The 25,453-nt window shown below is 34.9% G+C and overlaps 1 protein-coding gene across 1 annotated transcript; it reads left to right on the top strand.

The window, feature by feature from the left end:
* The first annotated feature begins 6,877 nt into the window (after nt 1-6,877).
* On the top strand, nt 6,878-25,201 carry LOC129271254 (alpha-2,8-sialyltransferase 8F-like). The gene is made up of 9 exons (XM_054908637.2): nt 6,878-7,016; nt 14,759-14,936; nt 15,460-16,152; nt 16,911-17,030; nt 19,177-19,354; nt 20,629-20,741; nt 21,299-21,388; nt 23,372-23,616; nt 24,146-25,201. Exons 2-9 carry the CDS (start codon nt 14,761-14,763, stop codon nt 24,379-24,381), a joined length of 1,851 nt encoding a protein of 616 aa, XP_054764612.2. The 5' UTR covers nt 6,878-7,016; nt 14,759-14,760; the 3' UTR covers nt 24,382-25,201.
* Nucleotides 25,202-25,453: the final 252 nt, after the last annotated feature.

The following is a 25,453-nucleotide window of genomic DNA, read 5'->3' as shown; positions in this document are numbered from 1 at the left end:
TAACCGTAATGTCTGCGTTTATTTTGATAGCTAAATTTGATGTCCCCAAAATAGTTAATCTGTTGTGAACAAACAAAAATCGAAAGGCTTGTGCAATAGCTATATTCGTATTGGTGGCATTAATGCAAAGTAAAACAATCATGGTATTATGATTATGGTAATAGTAATGGTGTAATTGGTGATAATTATAAAAGTTCTGCTGCTCATTTTTTTGCAACAATTAATGATGATGATGATATTCACTTCATAGTCAGACTATGATTTTGGAGAATGAATGAACTAAGTGTACTTTTATTAGTATTGTTGACCTAGTAACATGCCTTACAAACTTTGGATATTGCAATGCACCTTAATTTGTTTTATTACAAAAATGCAAGTCTTTCACACGTGCTCTTATACATATTACATGTTATATTCCGCGAAGACAAGTGTACTTCTACCAGACGCTCATGAGTTGAGATTATTGAACATAGAGTGATAAAAGCAGTCAAAATCACAAAGAATAACGCAGGAAACGAAATTGTTTGCTGAAACACGAAAGCTCAATAAATAACTTGGTTTCCTGTGTTATTCTTTCATCGCATTATGTCATGTGTAGAAGTCAGGCATCCTCATTTTTCATCATCATGTACGGGACGAGTTTTTTTTTTTTCTTGTTTTCAAACATATCAATGTACATGAATATTGTAAAGGTCTTCACTGGTTATTTGTTTTGTTTCATGAATACATTAATTTAGTTAAATTTTAATTGAGTTATGAGTGCATGGAGAATTATCCTATATCTGCTAACAAAATAGGTCAACTACCTTCATATTGCATTGGCCCGCTTTATCATAATAGGCTTTAAACCATTTTTATTTAGTAAGTCACTGGTCCTTGCCTGTAGAGGCAGTACTGCATTTGGATTTCAGAAGGGGTGGTATAAAAATGGAGGAAAAGGTCAATTGCTGGAAAACAGCAGCTGTTTCTTTACTCTAAAAATGATAAGAAAAAAGGTTTCACTCAAGAAATTCACTTCTAAAGAGGGAGGGGCGCAACAACTAAATTACTTTTGAATAATGTACTAATATTATGATAATTACTTTTGTTTAAAGTTTGAAAACAATATTCATTATGTAAACATTAATAGTAAGGGTATCCAAAATCCAGCATGCTGTTAATACCATCATTCGGAGCCATTAAGATAAGATACTGTTGAAAGATATTACGATGAAGCTTAATAAATTGAAAACGGCAGTTAAATGTCCAGGGGTCTGTTGCAAGAAATAGATTCGATCAAACGCAACTACAAGATTCAATCGAAAATTTATTTTTAACCAATGAACAGAAAGTAATAGGGCAAGCAATTGATTTTCAACCAATGAAACGCGAGTATTAGGGACTAGCAATTGATTTTCAACCAATGAAAAGCGAGTGCTAGCGATTGATTTTCAACCAATGAAAAGCGAGTATTAGGGACTAGCAATTGATTTTCAACCAATGAAAAGCGTGTAAGAGGGACTAGCGATTGATTTTCAACGAAAGAAAAGCGAGTATGAGGGACTAGCGATTGATTTTCAATCAATGAAAATCTAGTAATAGGGAGTAGCGATTGATTTTCAACCAATGAAGAGCGAATATTAGAGACTAGCGATTTATTTTCAGCCAATGAAATGCGAGTATTAGGAACTATAGTGATCGATTTTTTTATTTTTTTTTCTTAGCTTTTAAACGCACCTCAATCTGCAACTGGCTCCTTGGCCCGGCCGGTAAAACAGAGGTTAGCGATAAATCGCAAAATGAAACGATCTATCAAGATCATCGTTGCATGTGCATTATGCTCAGTAGACTTACGAGGAACCATTCAGAATTGTCCTATCAAATTAGCGATTAATCGCTATCCTTCGTGTTACGGGGCCTAGGTCACATTAAAATTGTTTGATCTTCTGTACCATACACATGGTTAATGTACACTTAATGTCAGTTATGTGTAGAGAGATCTTTATTAGAATTAAAAGCAAATAGGTCTAGAAATAAGAGACAGACAGCTTACTCTGATATTGACCCGTATTTGTCATTTGTATTCTGATATCTCAGACCGCTAATCTGTTTGTACTTTCTTTTAAAATAAATCAGCAGGCGAATCGCGGATAAGAACGAAGATTTAAGTCATCATAACGATATCCAACTATAATTCATATGATTATCTCAGTCTCGAAATTTTGCATACTGCAATACACTCTAAAAGAATATTGGGTAAAAGTGCTCCATGAGGGTAATTATGTGTCCAACCAACATTAGGCTTTTCTTTGTGCATTTTTATTTATCCAGTGTGATGAAATTTTTGCCCATTTTAAAGTAATTGCTGCTTATTTTTTTTTTGTTTTACCTTCCTGGACAATATGCTTCCATCATTGGGTAAAATACTGCCCCAAATTGGTTGGACACATAATTACCCTCGTGGTGTTAAAAATTGTACCCAATATATTTTTTTACAGTCTATAGAGTACATTAGAAGTTGTGCAGAACAAGCTTTCGATATTTTTTTTTTTTTTTTTTTTTTTGGGGGGGGGGTAAATATTTAATCATTGTTTTAAATATGAATATAAAACATAACGAAGCGAATATCGCACTTGATTATAAACACAGGACATTCCCATGGGAGACTGTCTGAAGGCTTAATTCGATATTACCAAGAACACAAATGCAATAAAACTATATGATTATGGAGCCTGTCAATTAAATGTTAATAGAATTGGCTAATAACGTATTGATTTAGCATCTCCCATTCGCGCTTGAGAAAGAGGTGCATTTTTGGTAGGGAAATAGACGAACAGATAAACCTAGTGTTAGTATTTCCACAACGGTGAATAAATTTACACGAACATATTCATAAGGTAACCTGTATGACAACGATATTACAAAAAACGCTAAATCAGAGTCAATATCAGAACTTTTCACGTGAAAAACCTCAAAGGTATCTAACACTGCCATTTCATTGGTTTTTATTCTAAACACACCACATGCATTAAAGATGTTCTAATTTCATTGGCAATGCGACAATGATCTGTGATGTAACTCAGGTACAACTTCCAGATGACTTGATAAATATTTCGCTTGAATTATTCCCTTTATCTACAGTCTTGCACAATTCCGTAAATTTCCAAGTTAAGTCCGTATTCACTCCGGCAATGCAAGGAAAATATCAATTATGCACCCCGCATCAGCACGGATTGAGATCCGTAATGATGCGGGGTGCATCCTTGAAGGTATAAAAGGGACTTACATTTTAAAGTCCGACACTGTTAAGATCGTATCAGATCATAACAGATCAGTCCAAGCAATCGTATTGATGGTAGAAAATTTTTGAACGGTTAAAAAAATTTCGCGATAAGTTACGAAAGGCCAGCCCTAGCGTTCTTATAGAATTGTTTGTATTTATTTCCATATAAAAAAATAAAATATATACATGCTCAATTCAACATAACATACAGATCATATGGAGGATGGCCCATTTCAGCGGTATTAATAAAATACCACTGTTCTTCCATGGGGTCCTTAAAAACATAAATACATGCATATAAAATAAATATACAAAAATATACACAAAACTTAATTGAATGCATGACAAGAAAGAAAAAAAGAAAATAAAAATCACCCCTACCCACCCATTAAAGAAAGAAAGAAAAAATGCAACAACAGGCATTTTTTTTTTGTCCTCATCAGAGGTATTTATTACATTAAAATCAATAATCAAACACATACAATATATACAATTAGTTTCATATTTCACAACCTTTTGATTTCATTATACTGTTTTTCTGATATTTTTATCATGTTAATCTTTTACATTGAAATCAATAAACAAACACAAACAATATATACAATTAGTTTCACATTTCACAGGCTTTTGATTTCATTGTACTGTTTTTTCTGTTAGTTTTATCTTATTACTCTTTTCAAGAAATTTTAAATTAATGACTAATTCTCTCTTGAAATCTGACAACATAGGCATAATGATTATGGAAAACCGAAATACAATTGAATATTTGATTTAGAGGACTGAATCGTTGAACTAGACGATAAATGAATTGATAATTTGTTATAAAGTGTAGCCCCCCTATACAAAAATGTCCGTTTACAGCTATTTGACTTTGGTTTTGGGAGACTGAGGTGATTTTCTGTACGCAGAGAGTAAGGGTATGATTTACGAGAAAATTGTGTTTTCATATAATCAGGTGCAAAATTTTTCAAAACTTTAAACATCATTACGTACATATGTTCCTTTTGCCGAGAATCTAAAGTCTTCCATTTCAGAATATCATGGATGTATGAGGATGAAGTATGCAAATATGGATCGATTTTTAGAATAATTCTTCCTGCATGATTTTGTAGCTTTTGCAATAAATTCAAATACTTTTTAGATGCAGACTTTTTAGATGCAGAATGACACGGCATGGGAACGAGGCATGAGATCCTTATTCAGGTTTGTTATAAAATGTCAGTATCTTCGTTTAGAAAAATACAATAATACTTGAAGTGGATAATGATCAGTCATATCCTGCAAATTTTGCTTATCATATTTCCTGGTCCAAAACTTGTTTACTTTCAAATTTGTATATACATATATATATATAGATCCGCAGATCCATATATACATATATATATATACAGGGACAAACAATTCCCAATGTTCAATAATTAGAACCTAACTTTAATATTTTTTTTCCTGACTGAAAGGTAGGTGATCGTCATTATCTTGTATACACTATATCTTGTTGAAACTATCAATGAAAGATTACACAATTAAAGTTTCCATTTCTGTCCATGTCAAAAGTAAAGAACAATCAGTAAACTATGTTCTGAAGACTATCTACTAGTATTCAATTCAATCTTTATTGCAACCGTATACAGGGTTGGATTATGTACAAATAAAAATGGTTGACTATTATAAATTTCATTTCTTACAAAGATTGGTAATTTATATATTTGATTTTATTAGATCTATTGAAACAGGTACGCCTTACTAAAATGACAGTCTATAAAATTTATATTAGAACGTGAAAAAAAATTCTTGTCAAAAAGATAGAATTGAATTGAATTTTAATAACGAACTTCATTCACTTGACATGAACATTTAGTTTTACAATATATACAATGATAACATGAAAAAAAAATATTTATAGCAGTATATCGTATAAATCAGTAATACATCAATACATTTTTTTTCATAGATTTCCAATTGAAATAAATATATTCATATACATAGATAGAACTTAAAAATGATTAAAAAATCGTATTGTGTGCCCCCTGTGAGCTGAGATGGTATGTTTGTATTTTTTTTTATTCGAATGTGATTATTGAGCGAGTGACGATTCATCCTTAGAAAAACAATTTACCATTAGACACCGAACAGTCATGTTAAATACTGCGGGTATGAGCAACAGAAGCACGTTAATGAGCAAGCTGGAATATACGCAAAATCTAACGATGTCCGTTACCCTTGGCAACGGACTTCTTACCTTTTAGCTGTGCCCGTTTCCCCCTGGTTACAAGCTTTCGTAGTTGCTTTACAGGTATGGTTAAGCCATGACTCTACCTTTTTTTAATCGTCCACATTGTCAAGGGATAAGTTGCGAACGCCACGGTCATGACGGCATTTTGTAACTGATCGCAAATTTTGTTTTGACCATTCAAAAATATTGTCACGACTGATTTGATACGATCTGATACGATCCATACGATTACCCCACAATTAAGAGCACATTTCTGATCGTGGCGCGAATCGTGAAAGTGGAAACTAGATAAAGAATTAATTGTGGGATCTTCGAGAGCGCACAAGTCCGTTCGTTAGTGCCGTCACCAGCTTATTATCAAGGTGGTGGTTGGGGGGAAAGAGAAAATATTAACTATTCCGATGTCAGGAAGTAGATAAGAGCTTTTTGACACAGCCCCCCCCCCCCCCCGCTGGCGATGATACCCCAACCCACCCCCCCCCCCAAAAAAAAAAAAAAAAAAAAAAAAAGTAATAATAAAAAAAAATTAAAAAAAATAAGGTGGTCTGGAGGGGGTGCGTTGCATGTTGTAAAAGGATCAGAGTCAGGGCACTGGGAACGATTTTGGGTGCTGTGCTGTTGTTGTTGTTTTTTAAATCTCAACCTGAGACCAAGGATTTAGCATATAGAGATAAGATGTATAAAACTATCCAAACACTCACAAATTAAGTTTTATCTTAAGAAGGTACTCAGACAAAGACAATGAACCATTTCCCCCTTATATTCATTATCTATATTTATTTATTTCCAGCATTGGGTTGATACCAAAAATAAAAAAAATACAAAGTGCACTTGTCTGGGATCCAACAGTATATTCAAACACTTTTCACGTTGCAGATTTCAAGTTCAGATAACAATTAACTTCGATATATTTTCCCTTTAAATTCTGACTACGAATTCAAAGTTAAAAAAGACGCTACCTTAAAAGGTATTAATACGTCCAAAGTGCATGACTATTTTTTTTATCGGCTCATATATTTTATTGGCACCTTAAGGTTATGTTCCCATTGCGCCCATCGCCAACCCCCCCCCCCCCCCCCTTAAAGCCCTGTCGCCTCCCCAATGTCGATTGTATGTTTCAACAGTTTTTTAACAAAAAATAAATAATAATTCAGGTACTTCTAAGAAACATTTATTATACATTTCCCATGTTTACATCAGAAGAAACCTACTCAAGATCCAAACACTTTAACTTCAAATTACGTAATAATATCGATTGACAATCAGTTCATTCGTTGGTGCATACTGTGTTTGAGCCGGTCTGGTGACTTTCCATAATAAAGGTACAATTTGCTCTGATTTGGTAGCCCTTTGTCCATTAGCTTGCCTGGTATCGGCTCGTCTAATTGTGAAACCTTAATGTTTACTCTGTAAGCATGGTGACACAACGTGGACGTTCACCTGTTTCTATTTGATTGGTCAACTGAAAGCAGGAAAGTGTTGCTGTATTTTACCAAAATTTTGATTATTACGAAACTAAAGGTAAGATAAAGTCTCATTAGAACTATTAGCCTATAAACATATAAACATTAAAATAGTATACCGATGGTGCAACACGATCGAACAAAAAGAAAAAAAATGAAGAGTTGGGCTCTTGTGGTCGAAACACGAAATCATCGTTGAGTGATTCAAATTCTGAAATGGAATCGTTAATGCTCGAAAGTACAGGGGTAACTCTTCGAAGTTGAAGCGCTAGTGTATAGGTCATTTTTTAAAAGTAAATAAATGATCCGAAGTAGTTATCCCCGGAACATGGGACATTTTAACATTTCGTGCCAGGGGTGGATTGACGAGGTTGTCAGAATCTTAAAATGCTTTTTTTTACACCCATATATATATATATATATATATATATATATAATATATATATAATATATATATATGTGTGTGTGTGTGTGTGTATGTAGTCACTTTATAAGGCTGTGAGCAATTCATTTATCTAAACGTGCGTAGAAACAGTACACTCTAAATTGTGAATAGTGGCCAGCCGAATATTAGATTTAGTTTTAAACATTGTAGATTCAAATATTAATCTAAAATATTTGAATTTAAATCTTTTGAGATTTGAAAGTTAATCCTAAAGATTTAAGAATAATCCAATATTGGGTTGGTCACTATCCACAGCCGATTTTGATTTATTTTAAGTCCTTGGAATCTAGAGTGTATGGGTTGGGGAAGAGCATTTATTGCCTTGCGTTTTTTTTTATCCCATCATTTTATTTGTAAGAACAAAGCTAAGATGTACCTAAAACTTCAGTCTTTAGTTGGGACCACCCGACAAAAAAGCAACAGGGGCAGCAACATTTATGATTGCTCATATGAATTTAAGTTTAAATATAAGAAAAGTTCAAGGAACATAGCAGTAAAACTATGTTATAATTTTTCATTTAAAGTTATGGCGTTATAGTCTTTTCTTAAAGCGGTAACCCGGGTTGAATAAAAATAAATTTATATATAAATAAGGTAAAATTTCATCAAAATGGGATAACGAATAACAAAGATATTACATTTTATAATTTAACAAGTTTCTTACAAAACTAGTCATAAAATTAGTTTGCACATCGTCATGAATATTAATTAGATGGGCTGATGATGGCATATCCCCACTTTGATTTTTCTTGCGTTATTACATGAAATCATAATTTTCATACATATGTATGATATGTCTTCCTTGTAACAAAAGTTGCAGCCATGAATATCTCATGCATTAGATCAGTTGAAAATCCTTTTTTTTTTTCTTGGTGGACAATTGGTACATGACATCATCAGGTTGATTCATGAAGACATGCACATATATAACTGTTATAACGATAAAATGTAAAGATCAAACATGTCTTAACTTTGTTAATATTCCTCGTACAACTTTGATGAAATTTTAACTGATTTGTTTGTGCGATTATATTGTTATTGTATTATATTCATCCTGGAGTACCCATTTATTCTTGCAAGACAGATATACACGATACATGCGGAATTAGAGAATCGACGTCGTCACATGCACCATCCCATTTGCATCTTTATTTTTTTTAAACAAGTGTACACCTTATTACCGAGAATGCGTATAAGCATTTCCATTTATATGAAAGTAGGATAAAATAGTATTGTCGAATAAATGCCTTGGTCACGGGCATAGGTGTCGCGGCCGGGGATCGAACCCCGGACTTTCCATGTATAGCCAGGCGACTTAGACCACTCGGCCAAGGCACTTCCACTTCAATTTTACAATGAAATTTACTGCAAAGTATTGTGTGAAATGTCAAATATATCAATATATTGAAGAAACTGTTGATTATTAATGGTCGCATGACATATTCACGGAGCTTCAAAATTATTGTCACTTCATCAACACAGAACGAAATTTTCTCCCAATCAACTTGATAGAAGGTGGTTTGCGCATTTTTACGCGTTTATAATCAGGAGGCATTCTGTGTTTTAATATGGGCCAAAGTAGGTATGACAGTAATAAAACAAGATGTTGCACTAAGCTTCATTGTAAAATATAGTTTTAACAGTTAACCTGATTATTGTTTAGTAGACACATTTTAGCATCGGTTCCCATGTTAACTCAATCGAAAATAGAAATAGATGGATATCGTACAAGCACGTACTTCCAGACTGTATAAAATCTGAAATAACTCTAAAGGTCAATCATTTGGCCAAACACATTCTTTACATATTCCATAGAAGCACAAGCAATACTTTTTGAAGATCAGACAAATGACCAGCAAAATAAAATCGTCCAGTTGTGTAAGTGTTTATATCAACATACCGGATAAATCACAGGGGTTTAATCGTTCTCTTGAGTATCTCCAAATAAAACCTAGACCCAAACTCGTCCTGCGTTTTTTTTGTTGTTGCTCTTTTTGGTTCTGTTTTGTGTTGGTTTTTTGTCAAATAAAACAGGCAAAACGAGATCAAACATTCAATCTCAGATTTACTTATTCGTGTGCAAGTTGCTTAAGACCACCGTTAGTTTGGTAAATAAGAATCTCTATTTGTAGTAATAATTTAGCACTCTTTTCCCATTCCTCTTTGTCTGACTTCACATCTCTAACCCTCTCATCCCGCCACTTCTGTCTGAAGGAAAAGTAAGTTTTCAAAGACAGCATTTTGCTATTTTCCCGGTTTATCGATGAATTTCTTTTTAAACTTTTCTAAATGTTGCATATTAAATGTTGGATTCAGCTTAATGCAAGGTTGGATATAACATTTTGAAGGAAAAAAAGACACTTATGTTGTTTTCATTGTTTAGAGTGTAGCCAGTGAGAACCATCAGAGACCGGAGGCCTACGCTGAATGTGGACCTAATATTACAATATCATGGTGCCCTATGGCTATACACCAAGGATCATCACATTTCATTCATTTTATTTCATGGTTTATCCATTTCCAGAAAAACAATCATACACATACTGCAGCTAAAAAGCTGAAATGTATATATTTACAGAGGTACAACAATTGCACATGTAGTATAAAACACTAATGTAATAATGATAAAACTAATTGTACAATAAGAAAAAATCAGTATACAAAATGAAATTATATATGCACTTCATGTGTTATTAAGCAGATTGGTAAAATACGACATTGCACGGTGTTTAAAATGGGAGGTATTACATTTGTAAAGTCATGCCAACAACGTTTCTTTTCAGTAACCAGTTTTTACATAGTGGATTTTCGCTCACAGATATTGCAAAATCAGAGTATAGTTGTTCACGTCTATCTTTTAGTGTATCAAGTTTGCATCGTTTTAAAGCATCTTCATAATTTAAATACCATTTATCTAAGATAATCTTACAAACTCTTTTTTTTATTATTATTTGCAATTTTTGTAAATGGTATAAAATTAAACTTCCAGTAAACACAGGCACACAATATTCTAAAACGGGGCGGATGTATCCGATATATATTTGAATTAAGTCAGAAATTGGTAATTTTATATATCTTCACTTATCCAATCTTTGTTGAGATATTTATTGCGCTTTTTTAACATTTCATTTATATGGAAGTCCCATTTTAAATTATGTTTGATATAAACTAAAATATTTAAAGTATCAACATAAGGCAATTATGCAACTAAACTCACAAAGGGGTGCATTTTTCCTAAATGTTATGTTCATTGACATGCACTTACTAGGATTTAGTTTCATATGATTACTGTCTGCCCATTCTAATAAATCATCTGATATATTTTGTAATATTGATTGTTTTTTAACAGTTCTGTTTTCAGGTATCGTAAAATCATCAACGTATTTAAAATAGGGCAACAATTGTTCTTGACATAATCATCATTAGGCTTGGTAGACATCTGTTCTACAATAAAGCACACATTTCATCGTTGTTATTGGAATTTATTTTACGTTTTTTTTATACAACACGTTGGAAACCACCATACTGTTCATAGCCTGTTCCTAGTCTGAACTTTACATGTATTACATACCCTTCACACTGCAGCTGGCGGGGATTTTGGGGGAGGTTTTTTTTGCCTGGCTGACGCCGCATCGGAATGAGGCCACTTTTGGATGTGGTTTGGAGGCGCTATCACGCCGGCAAGTCATGAAATTCGTATTTGTATCAACTCCAAGTTGACTCAAGCCGGCTTGTCCACTGGACTAGAAATTGCGAACAATAGTTATTGCTAACGAACAATAAAAAATGTCGACTTAAAAAAATCAAGCAATGCCTGTCACATGAATAGGCGATGTGAGACCGGCTTATGTGTATTAGGGGGTAATCTCGAAACTCCTTAAAGGAGTGGTCCAGGCTGGAAAATATCTCAAAAAAAAAGTAAAATTCACAAAGCGAAATGCTGAAAATTTGATCCAAATTGGATTACAAATAACGAAGTTATTGAATTTAAAGATTTGCATCAATCCGGTGTAACAGTTCTTGGCATGTCCTCATGAATATTCAATGATGTCATATCCCCCACCTGTTTTTTGTATTATTATATATGATTGGGTTTATTCAAAATTGTTCCACCAAGAACTAAAACAATAGAATTGACAACTGATTAAAGTTATTTATTGCCGCAACTTATTTCATCATAATTGAGATACATCATTTACACATGTATGAAAAAATGAAACATTAATGAAAGTGGGGATGTGACATCATCACCCCACCTAATAAATTTTGATGACGATGTGTATGTTACTACTGAGCCTTTAAAGTGCCATCGACTTGACGACTTGGCGAGATACTTTATCTTGCCATGTCGACATAATGACCTTATTATGCCGACATGGCAAGATACGTTATCTCGCCAAATCGACTTATAAAAAGTTATATGTCGACATGGCGAGATACGTTATCTTGCCAAGTCGACTTATAAAACGTTATATGTAAACATGGCGAGATATTCTATCTTGCCAAGTCGACTTATAAAACATTATACATCAACATGGTGAGATATGATGTGTCCAAGGCCCGACGAGAGTCCAAATATCTCGCCAAGTTGACATATAACTTATCATAAGTCAACTTGGCAAGATAACGTATCTCACCATGTCGACATAATAAGGTTATTATGTCGACATGGCAAGATAAAGTATCTCGTCAAGTCGATGGCACTTTAAAGGCTCCGTATTTGACATTATTTTACTGGCAAAAGTAATTGAACTCAAAGACTGAGCAAGAACAAGCAGCTGGAACAGCCCTGTGTGACCAGACAGTTTGTCATTTTCCCGACAGTCGTCAGTCAAACAGCCCTTTGCTTCCCTAACATCTCAGACTCTCCCCATCTTTAATTACACGGACACACAGGTTTACCTAATCAAAACCTTAATGTCTACCTCGTTCTCTTCTCTCTCTTATTTTTCTCCTTTCATTTGTTTCCCTCTTTCTCTTTGTCCCTTTATTTCTTCATTTTTTCTTCCTTTATTCCTCTCCTTTTTTTCTCTTTTTCTCTTTCTCTTCTTTCCCTTTTTCTTTTTTCTCTTTCTCCCTTCATTTTTTCTCTCTCGCCCCTTCTCTTCATTTTCCCGACGGCAGCGCTGATTTACCAACGATATCCAAATTAGTGGGGGTGGGGGTGTCGTACCCCACACCCTTCTTTAGTAACGGCCCTTATGAGAAGCAAATAAATAGACAAATAATGAAGAGTTTCTTTTCAATAAAGGGTTAGGTCCACTTTAGACCATTCCGAGAAAATCATGTTTTTTTTTCTCCCATATTGCAATATTCTTATGCGAAACTAAATTGTCACGATACCTACCATGCAAACATGATATTGGGTATAAGAAAAATCTCCCTGTCTTATTATTTTTTAAATATTTTGTCAAGATTTACCTTTGTGTGTCCAGCCCCTTTGCAAACAAACTGAAATGGATCTAACTCCTTTTGAAAAAAAAAATATTTGCCATTTTTGTCCACATTTTAATGGAAATTCAACTTTTCTTTGGTATCATCTTATAGAGCTATTAAAAGTCTATGCATTGAGACAAAAAAAAAAAAAAATTTGATGAAAAATGGATCTAACCCTAAACTAACTCTAAATAAATGAAGGAATGAATAAATGAATGATTAATTAATTGATATTTACAAAATGGAGAAGGAAAAAAATCTCCCAAATGCTTTCAAATAATTTACGAAAACATGGCAAATAATCACGTTACTAATCCGCTAATGGGTTATACAATATGCATCATCCCAATCAGTGGCATACCTTGGGTCACGGCATTTGGGGGGACCAGCAAAATTTTTGAGTCACTTAGTGAGCGCGCGAAGCGCGCTCAGTTTCCTGGTATATACTGATCCAATAGAGACATTTAATGACAGTGCCATTCACGGATATGTATCTCACTGATCAAATAATGCGAGCGCGAAGCGCGAGCTGAAAATTTGTTTTATTCATCAGACCTAAAAGGGACATTATAAGCAAATTTTTGTTATCATGATACGTACCTGTCTCGCTAAACAAACAATACGAGCGCGAAGCGCGAGCTGAAATTTTTGTATATATTGACCCCAAACAGGGACATTTTAAGGACTATATTTTAGGAATCCATTAAGAGTATACATATCTCACCATAGTCATCTGATGCAAGTGCCAAGCGCTTGCTGATTTTGTTAGAATTAAATCTAAAGACATAAAGCACTTTTTGTAGTCGTTGTAATCATGAGTGCAAATTTGAAATTATTTTCCAAGTCTTCCCCTCATCTCATTTTATTCACTCGTCTTCCTCCTCTTATGTTTCCCCTTCTTTTTCTTTCCTCTCTTTCCCCTCTTTTTTCTTTCTTTCCCCCTTTTTTCTTTTTTTTTCCTCCACCGATAGGGGGGTGGGGCCGGGCCCCTCGGGCCCCCTGGATAAGCCTATGGGCCCTGACTGAGAAAATTATGTTTCATAAAGTTATGAATAAAAATGTTTCTTATGTAATGTACAGTAACATAACATAATTATAATATATAACATTATAATGAACAATAATTTCTTCCTTCCCACTACGTTACTCTTCCTTTCTCCCTCTTTTCTCCTTTTCCCCGTTTTTTTTTTGCCAGCCGATTGGGGGGGGGGGGGAGCACGTGCCCCCATGCCCCTCCCCGTAGATACGCCACTGATCCTAATGAGTATCAATCAAAGTCAGACACCTCAATAAACAAGGGAAGAAGCAAGTCATAAGTATTTTGTTCGAGCAATCGATTATTATATTAATCAATTTAAATTGTATTATTAATTGTCTGAACAATTTGATTCTTAACAGTTTTAAACACTGATTGATTATCAGGATGTGCCGTATCTAATTACGAATTTCGCATTATAGGCTGGATCACCCCCCCCCCCCCCATAGTAGTACGCCTGCTCCATGCTCATTATGTATAAATCCATTGATTTATTAAGATGTATTCACTCCCGTCGAGTCTACTCTCCTGCTCCTGTTACTGCTCTATTCGCCGACTCAAGCCAGCCTTCTCTCAACTACTCAATCATTCTACTCAAGCCTGTCTACTAGTCAGCTTTCCACTCCTTTTGGTTTACAGTCCTTTTAAGGACTACACTCATTTCGAAAATAATACTCTACTTTCAAACCTCCACTTTCTCGCCTTTCCATTTCACCTCCATTTCTAATTATTTTTCTTATCTCTGTCCTTCCAGGACTTTACACATGGTGTACCGTAAACCTCCTCCTCGATGTATTCATACATAATTGTGTATTGTTTTTTATTTATAAAAAAATATTTCTTGATCATTGGGTAATCTACCTTTCCCTTTTCATCCTTACAGTCATGATCTCCCGAAGACGGGTAACGTTCAAATGCGTAACACTTATTGGTGCGACATGCCTCGTTTTATTTGTGATCAACTCCATGAGAGCGACCTCTGGCGACGATGAATTACACAGGCTACTGGGAAGAGAACACCAGGAAAATTTGCTTGATCTGAACACTGTCTTGAAATCGAGGTACATATATAAGACCTATAAGTTTGGTGGATGTTGCAATGGAAAATTTAAAGTGCCATATACTTGGTAATTTAAAAAAAAAAAGATATTATATCTTCCTACCATGCCGACTAAGTAGCCTAAGTAAATTGACATAAACGGGTATTTTAAGGTTTCCTTCCAAGTCGACTTATAGAATGTAACATACTGTCGACATGGTGAGTTATGATACCTTGTAAGTTGACTTGGCAAGACATATCTTTTAATAGACCTTTCAAGATAACATATTTTGCCATGTACACGTCACTTTATAAGTCGGCTTGGAGAGATATTTTTCGCCATGGTGTCAAATTTTATACTTTGTGTTTATGTATCAATAACGCAACTCTTGTTTGAAATCTTGTTCGAATCCTCCATATTCAAGTAGATCAATGCCGGGCTAGTAGGAGACTGTACAGTTCCATTTTCAAATGGTTCCTATAGTTCATTTTGATCTCAATCTACTTTTTACAATTTTGACAGAATCGATTTGATTTTTTTTCAGACGGAAAGCAAACGGACGGTACATGACCCGAACGTTGACCGACAAGGGAAGGTCGAAGGATCTAACAGGGTTTGGAGATATTGAACAGGAACAAGGTAATGAATGGGTTAATAATTTCCAACTAAATGCCAGGCTTCAATTCAACAATGAACTGCATCAGCTGGAGGGCGATATCAAAAATCCAGAGCCTGTAAAAGAAAATGTCGAAATAATCAACAAAGAACAAACCGATGATGAGGAGAGCAGAGTTCTCCCGGTCCTCATTGATGGTGATCATTTGCAGAACGACTTAGATCTTGATACAAGAGATCAAGATAAACAACCGGACCGAGACATTATACAGAAGGATGAAGGTAATATTGACATTGCTGTGCAAAGCCAGGACAAACATGAAGCAGTGGTCGTTGACACGGTAAAGGTGGCAGCGTCGGGGAACAAGTCACCGCTTAAAAATAAAACCTTGCCTGCCAAAACATCAAGGAAACGGGTTAGAGTGATTCGTAAGACTATGAGAAACGGGAAAGTTATCCATGAAGAAGTCGTAGGCATTAAAACAGTTATAACAAACGAGAACAATATCAGGATAAAAGGACAAGGAAACATACCGACTTATGATGAGATCTGGTACAGCGATATTCTGAACGGTAACTTCAAAGCCAATCCGATACTACTCAAGAATAAAACTCGAGAAAGGTAAGATATCAAGGTTCAAGCAATATTTTCTATTAATAATTATTCTTTTTTTTCTTTTCCTCGTTCAGAGGTACTTTATTCTTCATATTCCTTTCTCATTCTAACAATTTCTTTCGAGGCACAGTGCGTGTAGCTTTACAAAACAAGTTACATATAAACATGTTATAGACATCAACTATTTAATCTAAAATGTGATAAAGATAAAAATTTCTCTATAGGGTTAAAGCTCTTTGAACATTTGAATTAAATGAACTATAATTATTATAATAATAATTATTCTTTTAATTATAATGGTCATGGTGTTTAAATATTGCTTCTTGTATATTCAATTAAAAATAACAAAATGTAGGCAGAATATTCTACCATAATGTTCAGCTTATTATTAATAATAAATTGAACTGACATTAGAATTCTACTCCCTGTGAGAGGATATAAAATATATGTTGACAGATATTATGTAGACAATTATTTTGCTGTATCATGAAACTACTGCATTACGCCTATATCGCACAAAATTAATGGCAAGAGTGAGAGTCATTAAGATATCACTAACATAGCATATCATTCTGCTATTTATGCGGCCTGTCTGGGCAATTCGTTGTGGAAGTCAGTGTCCAGACATTACCAGACAAGGTCATCAATGTTAAATAGAATGTCATAAAATAAAATTAAATAACATAGTTTAATATCATCCACATCACGATTCATTTTTTAGGTCCTTTGAAACCAGAGAATTAAATCTTTATTTATTCATCCAGTCCTTATCTGACAGAAAAGCTTTGGCGCTTTCAGGATACTAACTCCGAGCGACTCTTTCTCTATGAAAGGCTGTTAAATCACGGATGGAGTAGAAACTTAACAAACCTTAACCATCTCAGGTAAGTTCACATGTTCTCACACAAATACTATTATAGGATTGTGATATGGACCCTATTCAAACGAATACATGTATCAGCATTCAATGTATTTTAATTTCGAAGATCATTGAAAATACAGTTGATGTAATTACCATTACAAATGTAATTTATTTATATCATGTTGTTTTCATCATCATTCCTAGTATTAATGATTGATTAATATATCACTGATTACTTCACTGTTTCCATTATTCAAATATAAGCACTTGTATCAAATTGATATAATATAAAATCATTCATAAAAATGATAATATGCAACATTTATATAGCGCTTAATACAAATGTTTCTAAGCACTGCATACTATTACCCCGGGTTTAGCATCCTGTTCGGACGCTCGAGCATTTATAGGAATTCCTTCCTAACGGGTACCCATTTACTACACCTGGGTGGAGAGTGGCAAATGTAGATAAATGCCTTGCCAAAGGATGCGAGTGTTGCGGTAGGATTTGAACCCCGGACCTTGTGGTTCAAAGTCCGGAGACTTATCCACAGAGCCACAGCACCTCTACAATTAATTCTTCTCTAATTCCACTGGAGTGCATGACTGCCTGGTCAGGAAAGGGGAAATAATCGCATCACAGTCTTGCTAATCTTCCTTTCTTTGGAAATTTGATTTTTTTTCTACATTATGACGAGTACTAGCTTCTACTGTCATATTACCGGTGATAACAAACATTAAAAAACAGACTCTACAAACAATCTACTGTGTAAATTTACATAACCTATAGTGATACCTAGTACAGTGCTTTGTTTGCATACTATCGATTGGTGGATTCAGTTTGATATTAAATATTGATTAAAAATATGTAAGATAGGTCAGCAAATAAAGGAATCGGTTGTTAATGACTTGCTCTATTATTTTCTTATCGTAAGTACTGCCAAGTCTGGATCGTAGTAGTATTCAAAATATAATCTAAAGGCAAATGTTACCCAATGTCATAAAACTAACAGGATGGGATGTAATCATGCCCCCGACCAGGGGGGTGACTCATGACGGGAATCGCTTTTCTACCATACAAAAAAGACGAAGTAATGATGCACTCGTGAGCCTGGGGGGGGGGGGGGGCTCTCGAATTTGGAAGGGGTAGGGGTGTGCAGCGGCGCCCCAAAACCATACCGTTATGAAATGAAGTTGCTATAAAATAAAGGGCGTAAGAATTATATGACCCTCTGTAAATGTGGGTTGCTTTGGGAGCTGCAATTTAATGTGAAATAGGGGTCTTCGAGAACTAACACCTAAAATAATGGGCTTAGGAATGGCGGAGACAGAACTGCTTGCAATACGTGAAGAGGGGGGCTTATGGACCGCATTATACTCACATTATTCTTGGGTGCGCCACCCCGGACCAGGGAGGTGATTTTTTTTCCTTTAGTACTTGTGCACCCGATACGAGAAGGCAGTGAGTATGACGATTTAATGGGCTGTTTTAATCAGATTACAAATATTGGACTTATCTATTGAGATTCCTGCCTCAATTTCTAAATCTTTGAAAAATGGTTTTAGACGAGACTCGAAACTGCGTCCATGAAACTTGACTGTAGGATTGGCTTACTGATTGAGCCACAACAATCGAACTTATCGGTGGTTCGTAAATTCCTAACTTTTCCTGTCGCCATTAATATTCACGAGGTATAATCTGACTATATAAACCCTATTTTATCGTCATTCCTACTGCCCTCTCGCGTCAGGTGCACAAATACTGACAAAAAAATTGCGCACGTACAAGAGACCAATGTGTTGGTGCATGCAATACCATATCAAAGTCTTTGCCTCGCCGTCATGATAGGTTCAGTGAATAAAATGCACTGAAATACCAACTGTTTACTATTTTATTTATCTGCTGTAGATGACATCCGATGAGATATATTTTTTTCAGGAACACAACATCCTTGCGGATGTTTGTAACTTTTAGCAAATCTTCATTAAAATTGATGGACATCTTGACAGGAGTTGCATCATATTAGCAATATTTCAGACGACTTTCGATTTTTTTTTAATTACTAATTTAAAATAATAATCCCACATTGTTCCCCAATCTCCGCGATAACCGTTATTAATGCCAGTATGTATATATGTATTTTTCTAATGCTAAAATTCTCCTACAGGCTAGAGCTTTTAGAGAGTGGCATCGATGCTGAAAATAATCTCATTGTAACTCAGAAAAACGCCCAATTAGGTTCTTTACTTCCGTTCTACATAAGCACCAAGGTTCCCGATGGAGAAACGACTAAGAGAGTTCAAGCCTACAATGTGTCTGCACAGTTTAGACAAAGCATACCTCAGGTAAATATTTACTTCGTGTTCACTTGTTTATTCTCAGTTAGATTTTTGTTCAATTCAATATCACATCTGATACTTTTGTCGTTTTCTTTCCCATTACTTTTCGATTTGAAAACAAATTTACACCTTATGCCACTACAGTATCATATTGATTATCATGGGCTTACTAGATTAGCCATATCTACGATGGGAAATAGTGTGATATATTAATAAAGAAGGGACCAGGTAGCGCAAATCGGTGATCCATCTGTCTGAAATTAAACATTTGAATTAGGTAAGCAATTTTGAGTTTCCTATGTGGAAAGAAATGCTCTGTTCAGTCGCATTACACTTTGTCTAGCACCGAAGATTTGATATTTCAGACCTTCCCGCAACTTATATTTGAATGTTTTATTTTAATGTAATACGAAAATAATGCACAATATATACATTCACGAAGGGTCATTAGCATAGACTGTCCTATTGCAACTAAATTTGTAAACCTTTTAGAGAATGTCATTTGTATGCGCATTCTACCATGTCTCGTGTACCATTTCCAGTTCAATCTCAGAGTTTCCATAATAGAGATGGCGCTATTATAAACTGTTTCACCATCACGAATATGATGTCATTTCTCCAATAAGAGCAAGACGAAAATTGAGAAAATGATCCATGGTCTAATAACCGGCGACTTAACTTCTGTTCGAAATTCTGGAAGAGAAAATCCACCCCAGTAAAAAGTTGTGGCACTTACTTTTTTCCCATTTATTTGGTTATTTTATTATATGAAAATAATTTGTTTTCCCATTGTCATGTGAAACAAACTATTGTTCCTCCCTGAAAAAGTTTAATTACCGTCATGACCTTGACCATTTTTAAAAATTTAGGGAATCAGTCATGAAGTCCTTATTGTCAAATTAAGCTGGAGAATTGAAATATTGTATAATTCAAATAATAAAACAAACACACAAGAAATAACAAGTAACTGTATTTTTATTGACTGCTTCATTTGCATATCAATGAGTTGTGCTTGTAACTAGTTTGTGAGAAGTAAGCGAAACTTTAAAATTGTATATACTTTCTTATTTTTGATAATTTTTTTAGTGTTATGCTTGGTCGATTTTTCTCGAATGATTCAAGTCAACTTTAGGGTGGTAGACTTGACCTTAAAATAAGAACTTGGTTCGTATTGAAAGCGTTGAAAGAAATGAAATTTATTCTAAGTTTGTAGCATAGAATACATCGAGTAGTATCTTTAATACTAATATGCCATTTCGTTGTTTTTTTACCTTGACCAGGAGTCGCCGTTTCGTGGCAAGAGATATAAACGCTGTGCCGTTATAGGAAATAGTGGAAGTCTTCTCAACAGTGGTTGTGGTGCTGAAATAGATGGCTTTGATATGATATTCAGGTAAAATGTTCTTAAGAAATTAAGTAGTATATGCAGATGAAGGGGAATGGGAAATGCAAAGACGAAAAAGTTATAGGACGGTGGTGGTTGTGGCGATGATGGTGATTATGTTGATGACGATGATAATGAGGAGGAGGAAGGGGGGAGGAGGAGGAGGAAGAGGGGTAGGAGGAGGAACGACTTTGAAAGGCTCACAAAGCGCCAGTTTTCGGCGCATATTTTCATGGTAGTCGTCATCTCACTTTTACTGACCCAACAATACCCGAAGAATAATTATAGCTGAATGGCCGAAGTTTGATAAAGTGACTTACGTGCAATTTCAATGCTTTCATGGCGTTTTGAGTCAGCTTTTCTTACCTAAAGGTCATTTCCCATGATTATTATTACATTATATCTTTCGCAGAATAGACCATTGTTAAACGATGTATTCGACAAAACATTTGCTTTTACTACTTTTGATTATTCTAATCGATATTTTGAACGAAGACAAATTCAACTTGTATCTAAGCGCATGTATTAATCGAATATCGAATTCGTTATATTCTTTCATTTTCAAGATGTAATGCTGCACCAATCGATAAATATGCACACGACGCTGGATGGAAAAGCAACATCACAACATTTAATCCAAGTATATTTTATAGGAGGTTAGTGGTTACTTTGTCCTTAAATATGAAACTGGCATTGAAGACGCTGGTACCACTTTAATTCATTTGGAACAACGGGACAGGAAGGTGAACCCGAGAACGCTAAATACTACAAAAGTATTTAACTGATAAACTAACAGCCCTTTCACACGGTAAACAAAAATCATAATTTGAATGATGATTCCAGTGAAAAATAAGGCTAATGACGAGTTGTTATCACGTGTGAAACCAAAGTAGAATCACGAACGCTAAGCACAATCGCGAATTCAAATTCTACTCCGGAGGTGAATTCTAGTTAAGTTCTTAAATTACGGTACAAACTGTCCGTGTGAAAGGTCTGATGATTCTAAAGACGAATTGCAATCATCATTACAATGATGATTCAAGTTTCACGTGTGAAAGGGCCCTTATCGATCTCTCCTTCCATTCATTAGGCAACAATACTTTCACAATGTAATCAGCGTTTGCTCAGTTAAGAAAACATGGAGTTTTAGCACTGCGACTCAGATCACTTTCAAGAACAAAGAAAATGTAATAAAATACCCGTCAAAAACGATGTACAGCCAGGAGGTCTTTGTAGAAAATTTCAGAACCGGAAAAACAATTTCGTCCTAAGTATCGGAGCTGACGAAAAATTGCACATATGATATTTGTCCAGAGCCAAGGAATAAAGTGCTGTTTTGATTCACCAATTTTCGGCAAAGGCTTTTTGGTTGTCTTTGTCATGAAGGATATTTTACATTTAATGCGTTTTCTTCGTTTTTGGAAGCGTTCTGCGTAGCGATGCGAAAACGTCTTTATCATATCCAACCTTTCATGCGAAAAACCCTACATATTTGTGTTAGCTGTATGTGAATAGTACGGAAGCTTTAAGGGGCCATCGATTTGATGAGATGGTGAGATGTTTTATCTTGCCATGTCGATTTAACTGCGATATCATGCGGGATGGAGAGTGACGTTATCTTCCAAAGATGACTTGTAAAGGATATGTATGTCAACATTACGAAATATCTTACCAAGTCGATATATAATAAAGTTATTATGTTGACATGGCAAGATACATCCAGCACGTATCTCGCTGTGTTGACGTATAGCTGCGTATCAATGACATGCAATAAATCAACATGGCAAACAAAACGTATCCTAGCCAAGTCGAAATAATACTATTAGATCGACCTGGCAAGTAAAATAACTTACTATCTGGTTAATACTTTAAAGGCTCCTGAGAATATTGTATTGCAGTGTTCACGTTCTCAAGAAAGTTCCCGTTCTGCCCGTCACGTAAGTGCATAACCTGTTCATTCCCGACGCGTACATATACCTTTTGATATTTCCTTTCATTAATCTAGTTTGTCAGAGATTGTCACGGAATAACCAAGGTAAAACAAATGAGGGATGTATATTGCTTTTAAGGTTTGTTCAATCTTGGCTAACGGTTTTTGTGCATATTATCTGTTATAATATTGCAAACTGATGTTTCCCATTGTTTTTCTGTCACTATATGCACGTTTTAAGCTAGCTTTAAGAAAATAGAAAGAAGATTGACCAACGTGCTGAAGGCTGTCCTGTTGTAAGGTATATATTATTGTAACCAACACAAAGAAAGACAAGGAGTAAGAAATTCCAATCCTTAGCTACCCTGATAAAATGAATAAAAAATACACTGCTTGCCCAAGACAACACAAAATCTTTTGTGTTAAATAAATTTAGATCGAACAATTAGCATGGTGATAGCGCGAAAGATGTTACACATTTTAAACTCGGGACTTCGACATTCCAATACAAAGCTTTTTGTTGATTAAAGCTCAAAAACATCCCCCTACGGAAAAAAGGTATGTTACAGGAGACAGTAAACATATATCGATTTCATTATGTCATGACACCCCATCATGTCACACACAACTTGAACGCAAACCACTGTGAAGTTCAAAACATCTATGTTGGTCAGTTATGCCTATCATGTTCCATTGTATTGACACTTAGATTTAATGCTCTGAAGACGAAAGAAGATTATCTACGATTTAAAGAGAACATCACCCAGTATCATGGCTTCATCTGGCTCGCATGCTTTGGATCTGCAGCTCTCCATAATGTCTGTCTTACGCCAATTCTCGCCAAAGATTCCGGGGAAGCAAAGACCCCTCGTCTTGTGTTGTCGAATCCTAATCAGTTCGTCAACTTTTGGGAATTCTGGAAGACAAGAGACATCGCCAAGACGCCATCTACTGGTAAAGCTTTGTAGATAAAGAAATATCGACCTCACGTTTTTTGCAAAATGACCCGCATGGAGGCAGGTTTTTTTTATTGTTCATTTGTTTCAAAGCATAATATGTTACAAAGTTTTGTCACATGCGCATGACCACTACATGTTGGAAAGACTTTGTAAACCCCGAAAACAAGATTATGGTTCTTTAATAATATAATTTCACCAGCAACGACCGATTTGAGAGTCGTCATGACAGATTTCCGCTTTTCTTTGTTCGGAACATGTAAAGATATTAATGTTATTTCTCCAAAAGAGAGCCATTGGACATTGTCTGTCCGAAATTTTCAGCTTTAGATATTTTGTTACAATACTTTTAAATGGACATTTTTTTCATTCTCATCCACTAGAATTTTTTAAGTGGTCAATATTAATGTGAAATTCACCATAACAGTCATTAACAAGTGAAGGTTCGCAGTAATCATTATTTTTCATCGTTCCCTTGACTGAATCATCGCTAAGATTAAGATTATTTGTTTGTTTTGATGATGCAGGATTCTTCATGACACATGCATCATTAGAGCTTTGTGAGGAGACCCATCTGTACGGCTTCTGGCCGTTCCCTCTGCGATTAGACTCGACGTTCGAGCGGGTACCGTACCACTACTTCGATGACCTGATTGTATCAAAGCGGCACGGAATGAGTGACGAATTTTCTGTGTTTCTACAATACCACGAATTAGGCATATTGCGTTTACACACAGGCAAATGTCAGAGAGAGAAGACTTGATTAATTTTCTTTTTACTTTGTAATATTGTATTGCAATAACAAATTGTTGTCATATATAGAAGGTGGGCTTTCATTTTGCCATTCTACAATGAGCATCTCAGTTGTTATCAAAATTCACTTGAGAAAAATCGAACATCGAGACCTTTGTTCTAGCTTTGTTTACAAAACAATAGATCTGTAACCATCTTTATTATGAATGTATAAATAAAGAGAGAAAGAGAGAGAGAGAGAGGGAGTCGTGATAGATCTCCAAGTATTTATCGAATCCCAATGTATTCAGTTAAAAAGAGGTGGCTAAATAAGACAATCAGTGCTATCCTTTATAAATGCAAATCCAATATGTGATTTCCAATTTCCGGAAATAACCATTGCAGAATTATTAATGAGCAAAACGTGTCTGCTGAATGAAATCTATATGTAAATTTCACTTTGTGATTTTGTTTCTCTCAATCATTTGCACCGCACTCAGAAAGGCATTTACAATTCATTTCTCAAGGGGAGCCATTTTTTATATTTTCATTCCGATGGATGCGTGTAAAAATAATTACCCGTAATATATATTTTGTTCATTTTTTCCGTATTAAAAATGACTTGCCTTTTCATCTTTTATTTAAGTCAGTGAACTACGATAGTTCTTTTTTAACAACATGAAAACCTTATTTGTTCAAGGACACGATGCAGCGCTAGAGGTGTCATGAACACAAATTCAAATTATAATTCGTAAAATAAAAGTACGGAAAACGCTTACTCGACTAGAATCAGTACTAACTATTGCAGTAGTATTATTCATCGTTATAGTTCAATTTGCATTATTATTGTAATTATTATTATAATTATTATTATTATTTTATTATTTTGTTGTTATTATTATATTACTATCACAATAATCGTTATTATCTTTATTTTATTTTCTTTTTTTTTATTTTCATTAATTTTTTTATTCATTATTATTATTATTATTATTTTTTTTTTTTTTGGGGGGGGTCCAGCCTCCAAGCCCCCTCTCTTACCCAACAGTAGCGCCGCACCTGGGGCCCGTACCACAAAACTTAGCAATGATCGTAGAAAGTTT

Source organism: Lytechinus pictus, chromosome 11 (assembly GCF_037042905.1).
Source record: "Lytechinus pictus isolate F3 Inbred chromosome 11, Lp3.0, whole genome shotgun sequence".
NCBI lineage: Eukaryota > Metazoa > Echinodermata > Echinoidea > Temnopleuroida > Toxopneustidae > Lytechinus > Lytechinus pictus.
This window is presented reverse-complemented; position numbering and strand designations above follow the sequence as displayed.

Coding starts and splice junctions, on each gene's coding strand:
- LOC129271254 (XM_054908637.2), top strand. CDS start 14,761: ATGATCTCCCGAAGACGGGTAACGTTCAAATGCGTAACACTTATTGGT. Junction 17,031..19,176: donor ACAAACCTTAACCATCTCAG/GTAAGTTCACAT, acceptor ATTCTCCTACAG/GCTAGAGCTTTTAGAGAGTG. Junction 19,355..20,628: donor TTAGACAAAGCATACCTCAG/GTAAATATTTAC, acceptor TACCTTGACCAG/GAGTCGCCGTTTCGTGGCAA.